This window comes from Rasamsonia byssochlamydoides, assembly GCF_041956645.1.
Source record: "Rasamsonia byssochlamydoides strain NRRL 3658 unplaced genomic scaffold VTN77scaffold_20, whole genome shotgun sequence".
NCBI classification, from domain to species: Eukaryota; Fungi; Ascomycota; class Eurotiomycetes; order Eurotiales; family Trichocomaceae; genus Rasamsonia; species Rasamsonia byssochlamydoides.
Window position 1 is genome coordinate 110,804 of NW_027192403.1, and position 17,793 is coordinate 128,596.

A 17,793-nucleotide genomic window follows, 5' to 3' on the forward strand; every position below is an offset into this window, starting at 1 on the left:
GTAACTCAGGCAATCATGTTGTTCCTGTACTTGATAAGCCTGTCACTGGCCGGAACAGAGGCAAGCAAAAAGCTCCTCCACCGAGCGATACACCGCGTCTTGCGTGCGCCCATGTCCTTCTTCGACACAACGCCTCTAGGCCGCATCATGAACCGCTTCTCCAAGGATATCGACACCATGGACAACAACTTGATCGACACAATGCGCGTGGCCAGCATGACAATTGCGATGGTGCTCTCCGTGTTCATCCTCATTATCGTCTATTACTATTATTTTGCTGCTGCGCTGGGCCCTCTCTTTCTAGTATATTCTGTCTGTTGCGGCTTATTACCACGCATCTGCGCGACAGCTCAAGAGACATGAGCACGTTTCAATGAGGCCATTTTCGGCACCTCAACAATACGAGCGTACGGCTTACAAGATCAATTCCTCAGCAGAATCAAAAACGCAGTTGATGATATGGACAGCGCGTATTTCCTGACCTTTGCCAACCAGCGATGGCTGAGCGTCCGACACGACGCAATTGGCACGATTATGGTCTTCGTGACAGAGATGCTAGTTGTCACCTCACGCTTTGATATTTCACCGAGCATTGGTGGACTCGTCCTGTCGTACCTGTTGAGCGTCGTTCAAATGCTTCAGTTCACCGTGAGGCAAGCTGCCGATGTTGAGAACAGTATGCATTCCACGGAGCGGATTTACTACTATGGCACGGACATTGAACAGGAAGCTCCAACTCATGCTATTCCTGTGGCAGACGACTGGCCCCAGAAGGGGGAAATCGTCTTCCACGACGTGCACATGAGGTACCGTCCGCAGTTACCTCTGGTATTGGATGGATTCGATCTGCACGTCAAGCCTGGCGAGAGGATAGGCATCGTTGGCCGTACGGGTGCAGGGAAATCCAGCATTACCATTGCTCTCTTCCGAATGGTGGAATTGACAGAAGGCAGCATCGAAATCGATGGTATCGATATCAGAACAGTAGGGTTGCAAAACCTCCGATCACGGGTGTCTATTATCCCGCAAGATCCCACTCTCTTTGCCGGCACTGTCAGGTCAAACCTTGATCCTTTCAACTCGCACACTGATCTCGAGCTTTGGTCCGCCCTTCGACAAGCCCAGCTTGTTGACGTGAACAGCAGCACGGAAGAGGAAACATCTCAGAGCCACATCAACCTGGAGACAACTGTCGAGGAAGAAGGGCGAAACTTCTCTCTAGGTCAGAAACAACTCCTCGCTTTTGCGCGCGCCCTCGTACGTGGCAGCCAGATAATCGTCTGCGACGAAGCGACCAGTTCCATTGACTTTGAAACGGATCGCAAGATCCAGAAGGCGATTTCTAACGGCTTCCGCGGACGAACCCTGTTGTGTGTCGCTCACAGACTGAAGACTATCATTGGCTATGATAGGGTCTGCGTCATGGACCGTGGACGGGTCGCGGAGGTTGATACTCCATTGGCGTTGTACGACGCTGGAGGACTTTTCAAGAGTATGTGCGACCAGAGCTGCATTACCAGGGAGACTATCATAGCGGCTGCGGAAACATCATGATATTGAGTTCTTGCTGTTTGAACTGTACAGTACACTGTATATATCGTCAACCGTGGTGTCATTCACCCTTCTCTTCGTATCATTTCAAATATAGTGGCTGTAGATATCAAATTAGCGATAATGTTCAATATCTTCTGCATTCGAAACTTAGTAGTTGCGGTCTCAGACGAATCGTGCTAAGTTGCCGAATAATTCTGGCTGTTTCTCAAAATCAATCGAAACAATGCATGTTTCGCCTGACAGAGTAGGCCGGAAGTAATAATAAAATCTCCCAACACGAAAATGGTCATCAGCAACTTTGACCAAAGAACGGCTGTCCGAAATCTTCCGGTTCGTGCCCCTGAAGCAAATCTTCCCAGAACGTCCAATCCGCAGAGGGCACTTCGAAAGACAAGGAAGCAGTCTCCTCAGTGGTGTTCAAAGCGTTCGTAGCTGGTTCATTATGCTGAAGACTGTTGCGAGCTGACTGTGAATGCTGATCCGTAGATTGTTTCCCATCCTCAGCAGCGATGATCATTCTAGCAGATGAGTCCCCGTCATTGGAAATTCTCCTTGATAATAAAGCCAGGATATAATTGGGCGTCGATTGTCGACTTGTATCTGCTCTCTTGCTGGCGAGTGCTGCCACTCTCGCTTCCCAAGCCTTGAGTGTCAAGTCTCCAATTGCAATGTATAATCTATTATCGGTGTCTTCAATAAGACGTGGATGATCATTGAAGACCATCTCGACTTGTTCCCATGCGGTTGTCACTAACTCGCCCGTTGTCCGTCGGCGCAGCTCATTGAGCATGTAGATGAGCGCATCCAGCTGCGTTCTGGCGGTCATGTGTCTCAGCAGATGCTCGGAAAATTTCGTCTTTCGGATTAAATTATCGTACTCAATCAGCCGGACGCTGTTGAAGAAGAGTGTATCACTTTCTTCTGGAGAAAGTTGGCTTGCGCCATTGGGGTGGTGGCGTGGATGGTGGAATACAAATCTCATCTTATATATACTCAACTTGGCCATGACGATGGCGAGATGATGCAATGGTATCTTTGAATCACAGTGTTGCAAATACTTCTGCTCATAGAGCAACTCTAGCTCGTCAATCAGCTTCTCTTTCGTCGACGTAGGCACAGTCAGGTTGGCCATTTTCCGCGGGTTATTCTGGAGTGAAGCCGCGTACGGAGAGCGACGAAAGATCGTGCTGACCTCGTACTTGAGCAGGCAATAAATCATTTCTGTCGCTCTGGGGTGTTCTGGAGGTGGCGCTGACATTTCAGGATAGAGGTCAGAATCGTTAACGTTCCAAGGCAGCCTAACATTTGCCAGCTCTGATGCAGCTGCTGAACGGTTTGAAATTCCGTGGCTGGCTCGAGCCTCCAGAAAGAGTATCTGCCACCATAGTCGGATGCGCATTTCTTGTTCAAAAAAAAAAAAGATAATTTAGGATCGTCACTTCCAAGACCAAGTCGCTGCCCTAGCCTCACTGCCACACCGGCCAGAACAAAAGTCGACTCAGCATCGGGATTTGAAAGCTAAGCCTGTCAGACTGAGTTCAGGATAGATTTGGTAGATTCAAACTGCCCCCAAGAAAAAGGAAAACAAAAGAGAGAGGAGGAAGAAGAAGAAGAAGAAATAACATATTCAAAGACGTCGTCAAAATGATTCTCGTTCGTAATCGAAGAAATGGGTACATAGAGCCTACACATACCAGTAATAGGACAAATGCTTGGAGCACAGTCAAGTCCCTCGAGGAGATAAAGTCTGCTTCAATCAGAGCTTGCTGAGTCGCAGTTCGATATCTCGCTAGCAGAGTTGATCTCTCTTCTCCAAACGCCGTCTCCATTCCGAACTAGTTATTGATGTCACTGCAATGTTGTAAATTGAGAACATCAAAGCCTCCATTGCTTTGGGAACTTCCTGTAAGTTGTCCATCGCCTCTAAAATCTGCTGTTGCAGCGTGGGAGCGTGGACGATTTTGATAAGAGGGTTTACTCTATCGAGGAAAATCTGCCAGAGTTTAAAGATGACTCGTGGCTGGGGATGAGCATTGGCTAAACCAGAGCTCTGTGGCGAAGGTCCAAATAGGAGAACATTTGCGTCCGGAGAGTTATCTTCCAGAGATCCTGGGAGTTGCTGGTGTTTAGGGTTTCGAAGCTGCGAAATTCATTAGACTTCGGTCGTGCTCATTCTTGAATTCTCACCTCATCACTCAGCGCCGCCCACCAGTTTCTATGAGACTGTCAGACCAAGCATGCCTTGGATGTAAAGAGCGGTTATGGTTGCTACTTACGCCTCTCCTTTCTCACCCGTGGAAGGCCTATTGCCTGATCTCATCTCCTTAGATAATACAGGCGTAGAGGAGCTTGTCTGCCGATCATCGACTTCAATTCTGCAATGGATCCAGCCATCTGGGGGCGTGAAGTCAATATTGTTTCTTCTCAGTAGTTCCTCATACCGCTTACGACGAGCGAATATGTCCTCCTGAGGGTCGTGGCGTTTCCGGCGCCGCGGTAACGTGGTTTGAGCAGAGTAAAGACATTCAGACTTTGTCTTGACGCAGGATGTGCAAGGTTCCTGACGGTCACACTTTACTTTTCGTCGAGCACACGCGGAGCAAGAGTGCTTCTGGCGAGGTTTGCCATGAACATTCGACGCGTCGACCTCGCCATCCATTCGTGGATATCACAAAGCAAACGAGAAAAGAAATAGAATGTTTGTTAGGCAGAGAAAATGCGAACTGGCCGTATCGGCACAATTAGAGATGATGTTCGCGTTGTCGAGTAATGGACTAGTACAGTTGGTGATTGGTGTCGTAAGGCAGGAGCCATGCTCACATGATGAACAACTGTTGCACCAATCACGTTGAGAATAGTACAACACAGTTTCCCAAAATGGACATACAATTATGCTCCTTCTTCCTTTCTTCTTAATAATAAGTTCTTTTATCCTGGCATTGCCTAGTTTACTTGTTTTAAGGTCTTATTAAAGATCTAAAGATATTAAAAAAGGAAGTAAATTAATCAAGACCTTGTCTGGGTCAACTTTAATACCATTAGTGCTAATAATGAATCCCAAATACTTTGTCTAGGTGATATGGAATTCGCATTTCTTGATATCAGACTTTAGTCTGAATTCGTTTTGTTCGAGACACAATCAAGACAGTTGGTTTTCAGCGAGAAGATAATCCGCTATTTTCATCTTCAATTTCAGTTTGTAGAAAGTCGAGTTTATTGACATGTACCGAAGATAAAGTATCCAATTGTCTGGAACATCTCTCCCCCCCTTTTTTTTGAGAACTGCAGCGCCACAAGGTGTCCTCGATAACTATCGAAGCAGTTTTAGTGATCCTAAAGTCCGTCCACAGGAAACGCCCATTACTGACTGTTCAGCGGAAATACGAGCACTCTTCGCAGACAGTCGTAGCGTCACATATCTTTAAACCAAAACTTTATCTATCTTATGGCAATATATAGATTACTACCTTCGTAGAGTCCCGGGACACCATGGACGTCACTGACATCGTATCATTATCATTGGAGCACCTCATATCCTAATATGACAAATGCATATTTACTGGGAGCAACACATTTGAACATTCATTCAATCGCTTTTTGTGCGTATCCATTCCTTGTCCTTTCCATCTGCCCTGCAGATTGATTTCATCTCGGAAGGGGATTGGTCAGCGACCAAGCTCAGGATTTAGGGCCTAAGGTCAGGGCTGTCGACAGCCCACAAGCTTCCACCTGAGGCCATTCACGCTTAGCTTCCCTCATCACGTTGTTCATTCATGAATCCATGATCCTTGTCTTTTTATTCATTTTTTTTCTCATAATCTTCTTCATACAACCGTTCCGTACCTGTGACTTCCTTTTTTTTTTAAAAAAAAAACTTATGAAGAAGTCTGGATCGCAAACGAAGCCGCGCTGGAGACATCCTCCGCGTAGGTAAGATGCGGGAGCAAGATGAAGATGCCATCCTGGCAGATGTAGTCGCCGTCGTGGCAGACTGTGTGCACTTTGGACGAGTCGACGTTTGGCAGGGGTTGTCCGTCGTCTACATAATATATACGTAATTCGTTAGGAATCTTCTTTTTTTTCATCTTTCTCTTTTTGAGTCCAGATTTCAGTGACTGGATAACATACCCGGATCTCCAAACAGCAAAACACTGCTGATCCATGACGCTGTCGCGGCTGGAAGCTTCGCCACGGCATTGTGCACAATCTGACAGCCTTGGGAGTAGCCCGATACAATCAGTTTTGTGTTTGGGCAGGTGGAGTAGACCGATTCTATCTGCGATGACCTGTAGATAAAAACCAATCGTCAGCTGCGGCCAGTCAGCTTCATGATTATTCGCTTACATCTCTGCACTCCCGCTGGGATCACCGCCCTCTAGGTACCCCTCGACGCTGGCCGCATAGTTATTGACACCCTGGATGGTGAGATCCGACGAACTGATATGGTTCTGCAGAGCTAGGAAGAGAGGCGGCCCCACGAGAACACCGACATTGCCGGGCTCGCTCGTCCCGCGGGCAAAGAGGACGGTGTATTCCGTGCAGGAACCGCTGCCCAGCTCGTTGTACGTCGTCTGTAAGCCGGCCAGGTCGGCGAGGACGGAGTCAAGATCTGTGATGATGCTCGATGCCGCGTTGATGGTGTCGTTGATGGCAGGGAGGTGGTCCAAGAGGATGCTGAGGAATTCATTCAGGGACGTCCCCTTTTTGACCAGATTTGATTCTTCAGGAGTAGGCAAGGGGGATGCCAGCGTGCTGATGAAGAGAGGAAACAAAGCCCCGAGTGACAGGCTAGGGAACAGCATGATGATCTCGATAGGTTTAAACGTATGTTATGTTATATTAACATAAGCAGTACCGACTTCTTGTTCCGTCCTTGCCAGCAGGAGCAGGGAAAAGAAAAAAAAACAATTTTCCTGTCAGAACTTGAGTCGACAGTCACAGCTTGACTCTAAATAACATTCACTACTCACTCGCCCCGGTCTCGGACATTTAAGTCCTGCCCCTGCGCCATGCATACGTAGGTAGTCCCCATATGCTCCATACTTCATACTCCATACTGTATGTACCTACTTAGCTCACCAAGCTAGCTAGCCAGCTGACTAGTGAGCTCCTCCAGAGCTGCATGCTGCATGCATATCAGGTACGGGGTACAGAATGCGGGGTATCCCCTGTAAATATGCTTGAGGCTTGAGCTTGAACGAGTTGGCTTGGTTGATTACCGGCAGATGCTACCAGAAGTGGGCAAGGATGTCCGTGGGGAGGTTATACTATACTGCGTGCTATGATGAGGCCATGTGTTTGCCAATGTAACCTCCGTCAACTTAGCATACTATAGTATGGCTTGATAAGGATAAGGATAGGTTCTGTTGGGGAATTTCTCATATTATTCATTCACATAGTATTATAAGATTGCTGCTTGTTGGTGACAGACAGACAGTCAGCCAGCCAGACAGACGGCCCGTGAGTCAGTCGAAGTTGATTCAATATGGTTTGTTTGAGTAATACCATCCCAACTCATATTGTATTTCTGAAGAAAAGAAGAGAAAAGAAAGGAGAAGAAAAAGGAGTCCCTTACCAAGGCTCTGTCTATCTACCTATTGTTTGTTCCGCAGTCTTCACGGTGGTCGTCGACTCGTCACCGACTACTTGCTATTATTTGCTAGTATTATTATTATCCGATGTAACTCTGCAGTCTCAGACCTCATCCACCGTCGTCGATGATAGGGCCGTTGCAACGGCCCCAGAAGCGTGGTTCCATGCACGATCCACTAGTCAAGTCCGCCAGGGTCCATCTAGCCCAGATCGACTCGAGGATTCGCAGACGGGGTGAGTTATGGATCACATAACTTGCAGGCCCACTAATCAGAGCCCACAGGTTCGTGTCTGGAGATCACACTCTTTTTCTGGCGCGTGACCTATCTGCATATTACTCCATACAGAGGACTCCCCTGTATGGTCAACTGACCCCGGCTTTAGATACGGAGTCCAGGGGACCAAGATAGTAATAATATGGGGTAATAATTAACCCTGTCTATTTTATTTGTCACCGATCTCATGCGTCGTTCACTTTGAGCCCGGTTTTTAAGCTTTTCTGGGGTTGGTGAAACCCTTCGGTTCTAGATTCTGCGACTGGGTCCGCCGTACGGAGTACTCTATCATTATGTCCTCCGTACACGGGGCTGCCTTTGGGGTTGTTTATCATTGTCGAGTGCTGCCTAGCAGTTAACGATTGCTAAATTTTAGTCGTTAGCAGTGTCCGTCAGAACCTTGTGTTGGTGCAGCCGATACCTGGTTCAGAATCACCAAGAAGTTGGTGCCATGGTGCCTCTTTTTTGCCGAGTCTGCAACACTTTGTTAACTTCTTACTTTCCGTTTACCTCCCGCCAAACACCCCCACCCCCGAAAAACTCCGTGAAATCTCTTATTTTGACAGTGAATGAGTTAACTGAGGCCTAATTGATGGAGAATATACCTTACACCTGTCTTCTCCGGTCTCGATTTCTGTGTAGTTCTATCAGGCATTGGCTGGCTGAAACCAACGGGGCTACACGCCAGAATTTCGAATAGTATGTCTACCAAGGCTTGGACGTAGCCTTGTGTCCGTCTCCAAATCGGAAAAAGTAAATAAGGAATGAGATACCTACCTACTGAAAACGATCAGATCGGATCAGATAATATTCCTTCCAACCAGTTTGCCACTCACCTTTCTCACTGCTTGCTTGGACCATCTATATACTCTGTACCGGGTATTCATCTGTGCTTCAATCAGGAGTTCCACATTAAAGACCTTTTCCTCTCAAACTTGTTTCAGTCTTATTTCTCTGATGAGTTTCCATAGCATGACTGCTCGCCAATCGAAGAGCAAAAAGAGAGACGACAAGTTGCTGAAGAACGACCAGGGCACTGATCGCAAGCGTCACCGGGATTGTTGCATTCTGCATGTTCCCCGGATGGATGCCCTAACCAACACCGATATGACCCACAGCCAAAGTGCGGTCGAGAGCATCAGGATGATGAATACCAACGAGGTGCCACGACTGCTCAGCTGGAGCACCGGTCCTCGATGTACAGGCTGAATGCTGTGCAGTGCGGTGTGATCAGCCCCTTGGTGGGTGAAGCTCTTCCCAACGCCGCCATCTTCTCGGCTTCCTCAGTGATATTGTTCTTCTTGCCTCTGCCTGGCAGCTGTTTGGCGGTTGATCTTCCAGAAATCGCTGCTGTAGTATTACTTTGCCTTGGGTGCTCGATCGTGTCCTCCAATTGTTCTCTGACCTTGTTTGTAGCAGTCATTAGTATGTTGTCCATGCGGTCTGTCTTTTCTCGCAGGCGTCTTACCAGGTCCTTTGATTATACATATTGGATGATGGCCGTTCGTCACAAGCGTAGGGGCAGCCATCGTATGCAATGTGCACACATCCATCTTTGTGTCGATAAGCCTTTGGGCCATCCTGGAGTTGGCAGCAAATATAGAGGTAGAGGTCTTCGGAAGCCATTTGCTCCCATTGTGTTGAATTCTCGTAATAAGGAACTTTTGGAGGAAAAGGAAAGTGTTGGCCTGGCAACAGAGGGGCCTCAATTCAATAAATATCAAAACCAGGACATATAAATTGAGGAACAAGTACGGGAGCTGAAGGGTTCCTTCCCGTTCAGGCAACCCCCCTGCCCGAGTCACGTTACAGGGATTAGTTAGATATCTTCATCTGTCGACTTCAGCCTTGTATTGCCAAACAAACATCGTCATTGGGCCTATGTTACAGGGATATACTGTGAAAGGAAGCAATTTGATTCCTACAGAACGTTTATATTGATTAGATCAAGGAAAGGACAGTCGAGTCAGTTAGAGGCATCACCACCCCCGACACCGAACCCACTCATCCACACACACCCCATCATCGTCATCGACCACAATGTACGACTCGTACATAGCGCCAGCAATGCAGGCATGCTGCGGGATAATACGCACTCGCAAACCCAGCTTCACCTCGCTGACCATCCGATCCTGCTCTGTTGGGTCGGAGGTCCGCGGCGCCAGGATGCCGTGCTCCTGCGACATGCGAACGAGGTTCCAGGGGTAAGGCTCTTCTCCTGTTCGCTGGGAGTCTGATTGATCATCAAAAAGAATTTTTGCACGCCCCCAGACGCCTGGTTCGCGGCCAGGCTCGCGGCCCAGACCCAGACAGCCGACGTTGACCAACACCTCGTGTCGCTCCGGGTAGACGCTGCAGACTTCGACCTCGATCCAGCTGGAGACATCGTCCAGGGTGACTAGGCTCGTGTCGACCTGTTGCAGGTCCAACAGGGCGTAGTTCCCTGCGTGCAGTTCCAGCTGTCCCGGAAGGTCCTTCAGCTGCTGCGCGACAGACGCGGAGGCAGCGTGTGCAGTCGGAGTTGCTCCCACGGACACCGTGAGCTCCAAGTTGGGTTGACGGGCTAGACACGTCCGAGCGGCGGCAGCGGCAGAAGCGATTTCGTGGATGAGATGGCCCTCTGCTTCCTGCAGAGAGCTGCTTGCATAAGAGTGGCCCGAATGGCAGTAAAACCCGTAGATGGTGATATTCTCTTCCTCGAGCGCGGTCTGGATCAACTCATTCAGCCTCTGTGACTCCGGTTCCAGACCGGCCCGGCGGGTGCCGCAATCGATCTTGACAAAAACGGACCACTTCTCGTCGGGACTCTGCTCCTGCAGCAAAGAAATTTGCGACGGGTGGTCGATCATCAGGAGGAACTCGACCTGCAGCCGCTTCTTAAGCAGGGCAAGCCGTCGGATGTAGGACTTTGCTGGTGGAACACCATATAGAATCTAGAGTCACATTAGCATGAACAGGAATTTTGTATCGATGGTACTGTATCAGATCTTACACTGCGCACGGTTCCTTTCCGAACCAACGGCTCGATGAACTCGATCTCCTTCAGCGTACTACAGACAATTCGCCCATCGCCATGTCGCAGCTCCTCTTCCGTGCCTTCAATAGTTTTGTGCGTTTTGATGTGCACGCGGAATTTCGCGTTCAGCGCCGCCGCTCTCTCATGCATCCGCCTGCAGTTCTCGGCGTATTTCCGTCGATTGAGATACAGCGTAGGCGTGGAGATCTCCGACCGCTGTAAGCCCTTGTAACCCAGCCATTCTCGAAGGACCTGGCGCAAAGACTGGCCCTCGACCAGGGGAGCAGATCCCGGGAGCATGGGGAGTCCGACACGGTTGTGCCAGACCACCGGCATTCCTGCTGCAGCGGCACCCTTGACATCTCCATTGCTACCTGCCACAAACAGTGCTTCTGAAGGATCGGTGACCTCTAGGGCGTCGAGGATCGCCTGATATGCCTTTGGATGCGGTTTGTAGAAGCCGGATTCCTCGGCTGTCACCACGGCATCGAAAGGCACTCCGCAGCGAGCAGCAGCACGGTGTCCCAGCTGCGAGGAGCAGTTGGTCACGACGGCAATCCGGTAGCCTCGTTTCTTTAAGCCTTGAAGCACCTCTGGTACCTCGGGCCATGGCTGCAATTGGTCCCAGGTGGCCAGCAGGGTGGCAGCAGAGGTCGCTGAGAGACCCGCCTCCAGGGCTGATTGCTCGACGAGTTGCTCATAGGGCTGGTAGGAGCCACATCCAAAGGTGATTTCCAGATAGCGAGTTCTCCAGCGACGGCCGGCAGAGTTGTCTCCTGCTGCGGCATTCCACAGCGACCAGCTGTCCACCAGAGCAGTTAGGAGATCAAAGACAACGATTCGTGGAGAAGGCATGCTGGAAGACAATTGGCTTGAAGATGTTGACTGTGAGATAATATAGCAGTCACTTCAGCTCGAAATAAACAGCACTTCAGTTGTATATTTCTGGTGTTCCGCAAGATGGTTCTGCCGACGAGGGAAAATTATGTACCGAGGTTAATTGACCTTTGACTCATCAAGGGCGCCCTCTTTTGACATTCGAGCTCTCTCAACAGGTAGATGTCAAGCAAAAACAGCTGCTGCATCCGGTTGACTGGCTGACTGCATTGGTGGATCGGACGGGAGCTCGCTTGGGTCTGGATCTGGAGGAATGCGGGGCAATTAATATCTATGATCCCCGCATAAGAAATTATCTTAGCGAATTTTGAGAGGGTTTACCAACAAGAAAACAACAAGACAAATGATGGAATGTTGCACTGGACGAGAGTGACCTGTGTCCTCTGAGCATGATAGAAGCTTAAAATGGGCCGCCTTTTTTACTTTTTTTTTTCAGACTCATTTTTCCTTACGAAATAATGACCAGAAAACAATCGCTTCTCATCATCCCACAGGAAAGAGTTTACCGCTTGGAGAGAGAGCATAGCCAATAAAAAAAAACCCATTATAATGACCACTGGGCTTGTACCAGGCATGAGGTTGTCGTTGCACACAAGTCAGTGGCCAGTGGCAGCTAATTATATTGGTAGGAATTCAAATTATTGTTATTATTAGTATTACTATTTTGTATAGGACCTGCATGGACAAAAGAGACATTTTGTCTTGTCTCGAGTCGAGTCACAGCCGGTTGCTTGATGGCAGTCAGTCTAAATCCCACTGGGCAGGTTCATGGACTGTATGCAATATGTCCTGTATTATCTTATATGGTTTTGGAGCCTAGTTAAAGATAGTGGATACAGCGTGATTAATATTAATCATGTCTGCTTCGACCGTCAAGTTGTATGAAGTATAGAAGATATGATATGCGTTCGTGTACATACATACTCCCTTGCCTTGCTCACTGGATTGATCTGTTCAGTCAAGACCAAAACAAGCTCATAAGAGTCACTACCTTCCAGCAGGAGAATCCCAATTTGGATATGTATAGTTCAATCAACGTCCCTCTCTAGCCTTCAGCCGGACCATCAGCGGCTTCTTCTCCCACACCATATACACCTTCTGGTCCGTCCAGTCTGCACACTCTTCACAGAGGGACAGATCAAAGTGCCACAAAACCTTGGCCAATACCAGGCGCATCTCGTGGTTCGCAAGACTTTTAATAAATTAGCCTCGTCGATTGTATCATCTGGCTTCTGACTTACTTCTTTCCTAAGCAGTTGCGTGGGCCGGTAGAAAAAGGCTGGAGATATTTCTTTTTATCTGAGGCGAACTTGGGATCAGACGTCCAGCGCTCCGGGTGGAATGAGTTGGGATCCTTGAAATTTCGCGGATTGCGGTATGTTGACCATTGGTTGATCGAGACGGTGGTCTGCTATACAGTTAACTAACATCATCTACTTTCATGATGTTCAAGATACTGACACCCCCCGGAACCATCTCGTCACAGATCAGCATCCCCTCTGGCGGAGTGATCCGAGGCAGGCCAATTGGCAAAGGCGGGTACATCCGGAGCCCTTCCTCCAGGCAGGCCTGTAGATACTCCAGCTGCGCCAATCTGGACATGGTGATCTCTTCATCGGATGCGAAAGCCTCTCGGATTTGCCGGGTCAACCGCTCCAGCGTGTGGGGATTCGTCAGTAAGTAGTAGGTCAGACCGCTCAGAAGGGTGGCCGTCGTTTCGGTGCCCGCAATCATGAAGGTGATCGAGTTCGCGTACATCTCATCCAGGCTCAGGCGCATGCTGTCTTTTTCTTCTCGGTTCAGAACCAGGCCCCAGATGTCCGGCCGGGGGCTTGTCTTTGCCAGTCGCCGGTCCACGCGGTCGACGCAATTTTGCAAATGAATCCGTTTCTTTTCCACCAGGGACTTGGGAATGAAGACGGTAAGCAAAGATCCGATCCAAGGCAGATAACGCGACGTCTGGAATAACGTATTGATCTTCATCGACGCAAAGATCAGCGAGACCCATGCGTTGTATTCCGAACCTTGCAGCAAGCCCAGTGGTTCGCCAAAGGTGAGGTCGCCCATCACGTCAAAAGTGGTGCAATTAAACATCCGGACCAGGTCGACTTTACCTTTCTGTGAGGCCTGATCAAGCTTGTGGACCAGAAGATCGACATATTGCCTAATGAGAGACTCCTGCTCTCTCAACGCTCGATCCGAGAACGCGTGAGAAAAATTGCGGCGAAAGCGGGCATGGTCCTCGTCACCCCCGCGGACCATATCGGGAATGTTCTTGAAATGGGCCTTTCCATAAAACCGGAGGTCCTTCTGGGTTGGTTTGTGGTAGATTTCCTTCCACGCCTCGCCGGTGGAGTAGCTGAGTTCGTCCGGCGCAATTCGAACTACTTCTCCATAGCGTTCATGGAGGTCTCGGATCCAGTATATCAAATTCCCGTTGACTGAATTCCACAGGAACGGCAACCTGCTCACAGCAGCCAACCTCGGTCCGGGGAATTTGCGGAGAGGACTGAGGTAGAGACGATAGATGGCCAGGGCGGCAAGGTATGCGGTCCCCTGGACGTGTCTCAATGAAGTCACCGAGGTTGGAATTATCACAATGAAGCACTTACCAGGCCGAGAAAACATAGGAAAGGGTATAACATGCGAAACCACATGATGCCAGACGTCTCTTGGAAAGACAAACTTAAATGGTGAACGCTATTCGGACCAGCAGAGAAGTCCATTTTATATAAGTCTTTCCATCCATGATGAATGACAAGCACCACACCATTACATAGTTACGCAGAGATTATGCAGCTTGCCAGCAATAACCAATGCAACTAGTTCTGGGATACACAACATTGGTAATGGTCCTATCAGCATCAGTTGCAGACCACCACAGATGGGTGATAATACTGGGCTTGCCATATAACAGGATATTCTGACGCTCAGGCGTCCGGTTTGGTCAACTAGCCTGGCAGCAGCATCGTTAGCAGGTTGCATTATAACCTCGTATAGTTTGAGAAATTGCCGGCCTTGCTTGAGGGCAGCCAGTGAACCGTCTTGGTGGCTCGACATAACTTGCATGACATATGAACAAGGGTTCATGGTTGGTTCCGCCTACCCCTCATCACGAGAATAACTGGATACAACTCTGCAGGATGCCTGGCACACTCGAAATGAAGAGGGATATGATTCCTGGAACTGGGATGGTAATTAATTAATGAGTAATATCAGAACGGAGACACACTGATAGAGGTCTTCGAAGCAAAACTGGTCTTCTTTGTGACCGATGGTGGCGGATATCCTATTGAACCCAAGCCTATTAATAACTGTCAGTTTTCCTGCCATGGCGAGAGGTTCGAGGTACCAGAGTCATGAGCAGCAAAAATTAAAGGAAGGAACAACCCTCTTATGAAAGTCGGTCTGATTAATATTCTGACTGTTTTTCTCCCGAACGCCAAGTCGCAGGATTGACAGGGTAACAAGGATAAAGATGGGCTGACCGGTCTGACCAGTTTATCATCTGCTGTCCTTCCTCCAATTGGCCTAGGTTAACGGAATAGTTTACCTCTGAAGTGACAAATGCTGGATACCCCGCTTTTAATCCGTCTCACATGCAGAGGTTATTCGGATCTTGGTATATTCTAGAAGTGATGTTACATCAATCAGTCCCGAAATTTCTTCTTCTATAGATGGACCAATCTATCAAGACTATATACAGAGAGAGGGCTTAATTAAGAGAGAATTAATAAGTACGGAGTTTAGATATATACTTACGATGTTAACTGGCGTCTATTCTAGATCTCTTAATATAATTACTATGAGGATAAATTTTAATAGCTATATCATTAATCTTTTATCAAAATCTCAAACTAAGGTATGAAAATCACTATAGATTGCTGATTTAATAATAATATGCTTGATATTCTGGAATTAATATTCTATTTTATTAAAATTTAAGATTAAATCCTGCAATATTTATGTGACCTCTTGACTTTTCCATAACTGTGCTCTCTATCCGAAATTCGCAAGAGCGTTCCATCAGAGTGAAGAGATATGCAGCCTTATTAACCAGTTAGCAACCATGATTAATGTATGCACAGAGGTCCTGGCCGATAATGAAATGTCGACCATTCCCAGGGAATCAGGTAGGAATTTCGATATATTCGGCCCCCAAAATTCGTTGTAATTTTCTTTTTCCTAAATTAGCTAAAACATCTATTTATCAGAGCTAGAACAGAACAATCAGGTAAGTTTGACCTTTCCCAATCCTACGAACATTAGTTAGTTAGGTCAATATATATGAGATGATATGCGCCTAATTGCCTCAGGTATACCTCTTCCGTTGACTGCCATAGACTCGGGTCGATTTAGCCGTCAATTTTCGATTATTCTAGGTCTTCTGTGATATAACAGGGCTATGTATCATTTATGAGCATTTGAGTATTGGTTCACCATCCCTAATGCAGTCATCCCGAGATTGTCACAACAACGGTGAATAATCGCCAACCTGTGGTGCGCATCCTAGTTGGCTGGTAAAGACATTGGGCAAGTGACAGCTGCTTGAGAACTGCAAATTCATTCACCATGGTAAGTCAGTCAGGCTATCGAAACTTTCCAGATGGGAAAGGTAAATATTTATATGGGAGTTTCATGTCTGTTCATTCTGCAAGTTAGCTACTAGAAAGCAAGGAAAAGATTCTGCTGAGCTGCTATGCTTTTTGGGATTGGTTACTACTGATCCTTTTACACCTGCTACATACAGACGTATCTCAGTGGACGTCATCTAGTTGTGACTTGACACCATGAGATCCAACCTGGTACAAATCGCTCTTCTTGCACTTGGTGCAACTACTGCTGTGGCAGGACGACAAGCTGCCAAGCCAACATACTTCTTTGTCTTGTGTGTACTATCAATGCTCTGATGAATTGAGTGCCTGAAGTATACATGGCTAACAGATGAATGGATCAGTGGTGATTCTTACTCTACTACCACCTTCAATGTCAACTCCACCCAGCCATCCCCATCCAATCCTATGGGGAACCCTGCTAGGGTAGGTTGGCTACTTAATTTGATCGTTCTTTAGGGTCCAGGATAGACTAACATTTGTAACCAGGCCAAGGCACAACCGGTGGCGGAGTCAACTGGGTCGGATTTTTGACGACCACGTACAACAGCAGTCTGCTCCTGACCTACGATCTGGCCGTGGCTGGTGCGACGATCAACAATTCTGTGGCCACGTTTGGATACCTGGACATGGTATCTCAAGTCAAGACCTTTCAATCGACGTACAGCGCGAAGCCAGCGTCTGCCCGGTGGTCATCTGGACGACTCAGTGTTTGCTTTTTGGATTGGTATTAACGAGTAAGTAGATTTCATCCACTCTCGTTGTCGATAAAAGGCGTATATATTAACTGGTCATAGCGTCGACCATGCATTCCAAACCCATGACCCGACGAGCTTTGTACCGATTCTCATGGACCACTATGCAACTCTAGTCGAGAAGCTCTACACAGACGGCGCCAGGAAATTCCTGTTCATCAATGTTCCGGCAATAACTCGGAGCCCCCTTTATCCAAAATTATATTCCGACTGGGATCCAGAAGCATGCCGCCTTCGTCGCTGATTTCAACAATGGCGTTCGCAACTTGACGACCCAAGTCAGGCAGAATCATACTGATGTGAGTGTTCATCACTTGAAAGAACCGCTTTAAATAGAGGATCTATCTAACTTTTGGCCACTAGACTACCGTCGTCCTCTACGATTCATGGACATTCATGACAAAAGTCCTCGATAACCCCACCGCGTATGGATATCCCAATGCGACTTGCAATGACAGTGATGGCACAAGCTGTGTTTGGTGGAATAACATACACCCGGGAACGAAATATCACCAGCTTCAAGCTGAAGATATGAAGTCATACCTGAGTTCTTTCGGGGCGTGGTAATACACCTAAATGGAATTATTACTAGTGGAGTTGCGTACGTAGAATTGACAAAATATCTCTCTTCCTAGCATAATCTTAAAGAAGAAGGATCGTTGAAGTATGCTACTCTTATATTTTATTTGATGAGGGTTATAATTATAATTGATGCTAGTTTTCACCTCAGCGGGTAAATGATTAGTCCTTAGTTGTAGGAGTGAGTGTAGACATAAACATATATCTAAGAGCAGTTAGCTTTCTTCTAATTTTTCCTGTAAGTCGTCATTACGAAAAACATATATTTTTAGGGTTTAAAAAAGACGCACAAATCTTAAGTGAAGAAAAAAATTAAAAATAAATATAAATATATAGTATTAAAAAGAAAGAGATCACAGAATGAGTCTCCAAAGCTCTTGCTTACAATGAAAAGCGTATTATCTTTTACGAATATAAATCCATATACAACTTCAACGACTTTATAGGAGTAAGAAAATATAGTTAGAAACCAACTTAAATAAAAAAAATTTTTTTCTATATAAAAATAGAGC

General features: G+C 47.4%; 8 protein-coding genes across 8 annotated transcripts; 3 read left to right on the top strand and 5 right to left on the bottom strand.

Annotated features, from left to right (window-relative positions):
• Nucleotides 1–459: 459 nt before the first annotated feature.
• VTN77DRAFT_2916 (uncharacterized protein) lies at nucleotides 460–1,554 on the top strand (the record flags this gene model as incomplete). Its single annotated transcript, XM_069418808.1, has 1 exon — nucleotides 460–1,554. The coding sequence occupies one exon, from the start codon at nucleotides 460–462 to the stop codon at nucleotides 1,552–1,554; it is 1,095 nt and encodes a 364-aa protein (XP_069278974.1).
• Nucleotides 1,555–1,843: 289 nt separating this feature from the next.
• Nucleotides 1,844–2,812, bottom strand: VTN77DRAFT_2917 (uncharacterized protein; the record flags this gene model as incomplete). The annotated part of the gene is made up of 1 exon (XM_069418809.1): nucleotides 1,844–2,812. The coding sequence occupies one exon, from the start codon at nucleotides 2,810–2,812 to the stop codon at nucleotides 1,844–1,846; it is 969 nt and encodes a 322-aa protein (XP_069278975.1).
• Nucleotides 2,813–3,723: 911 nt separating this feature from the next.
• Nucleotides 3,724–4,213, bottom strand: VTN77DRAFT_2918 (uncharacterized protein; the record flags this gene model as incomplete). Its single annotated transcript, XM_069418810.1, has 3 exons — nucleotides 3,724–3,769; nucleotides 3,831–3,948; nucleotides 4,003–4,213. The coding sequence occupies 3 exons, from the start codon at nucleotides 4,211–4,213 to the stop codon at nucleotides 3,724–3,726; spliced, it is 375 nt and encodes a 124-aa protein (XP_069278976.1).
• A 1,216-nt stretch (nucleotides 4,214–5,429) lies between these two features.
• Nucleotides 5,430–6,356, bottom strand: VTN77DRAFT_2919 (uncharacterized protein; the record flags this gene model as incomplete). Its single annotated transcript, XM_069418811.1, has 3 exons — nucleotides 5,430–5,593; nucleotides 5,683–5,840; nucleotides 5,899–6,356. 3 exons carry the CDS (start codon nucleotides 6,354–6,356, stop codon nucleotides 5,430–5,432), a joined length of 780 nt encoding a protein of 259 aa, XP_069278977.1.
• A 2,261-nt stretch (nucleotides 6,357–8,617) lies between these two features.
• Nucleotides 8,618–9,160, top strand: VTN77DRAFT_2920 (uncharacterized protein; the record flags this gene model as incomplete). Its single annotated transcript, XM_069418813.1, has 1 exon — nucleotides 8,618–9,160. One exon carries the CDS (start codon nucleotides 8,618–8,620, stop codon nucleotides 9,158–9,160), a length of 543 nt encoding a protein of 180 aa, XP_069278978.1.
• Nucleotides 9,161–9,400: 240 nt separating this feature from the next.
• VTN77DRAFT_2921 (uncharacterized protein) lies at nucleotides 9,401–11,292 on the bottom strand (the record flags this gene model as incomplete). Its single annotated transcript, XM_069418814.1, has 2 exons — nucleotides 9,401–10,354; nucleotides 10,414–11,292. The coding sequence occupies 2 exons, from the start codon at nucleotides 11,290–11,292 to the stop codon at nucleotides 9,401–9,403; spliced, it is 1,833 nt and encodes a 610-aa protein (XP_069278979.1).
• A 1,074-nt stretch (nucleotides 11,293–12,366) lies between these two features.
• On the bottom strand, nucleotides 12,367–13,991 carry VTN77DRAFT_2922 (uncharacterized protein; the record flags this gene model as incomplete). Its single annotated transcript, XM_069418815.1, has 4 exons — nucleotides 12,367–12,526; nucleotides 12,576–12,745; nucleotides 12,796–13,890; nucleotides 13,947–13,991. The coding sequence occupies 4 exons, from the start codon at nucleotides 13,989–13,991 to the stop codon at nucleotides 12,367–12,369; spliced, it is 1,470 nt and encodes a 489-aa protein (XP_069278980.1).
• A 2,133-nt stretch (nucleotides 13,992–16,124) lies between these two features.
• Nucleotides 16,125–17,269, top strand: VTN77DRAFT_2923 (uncharacterized protein; the record flags this gene model as incomplete). Its single annotated transcript, XM_069418816.1, has 6 exons — nucleotides 16,125–16,222; nucleotides 16,292–16,377; nucleotides 16,437–16,674; nucleotides 16,745–16,865; nucleotides 16,924–17,001; nucleotides 17,066–17,269. The coding sequence occupies 6 exons, from the start codon at nucleotides 16,125–16,127 to the stop codon at nucleotides 17,267–17,269; spliced, it is 825 nt and encodes a 274-aa protein (XP_069278981.1).
• Nucleotides 17,270–17,793: the final 524 nt, after the last annotated feature.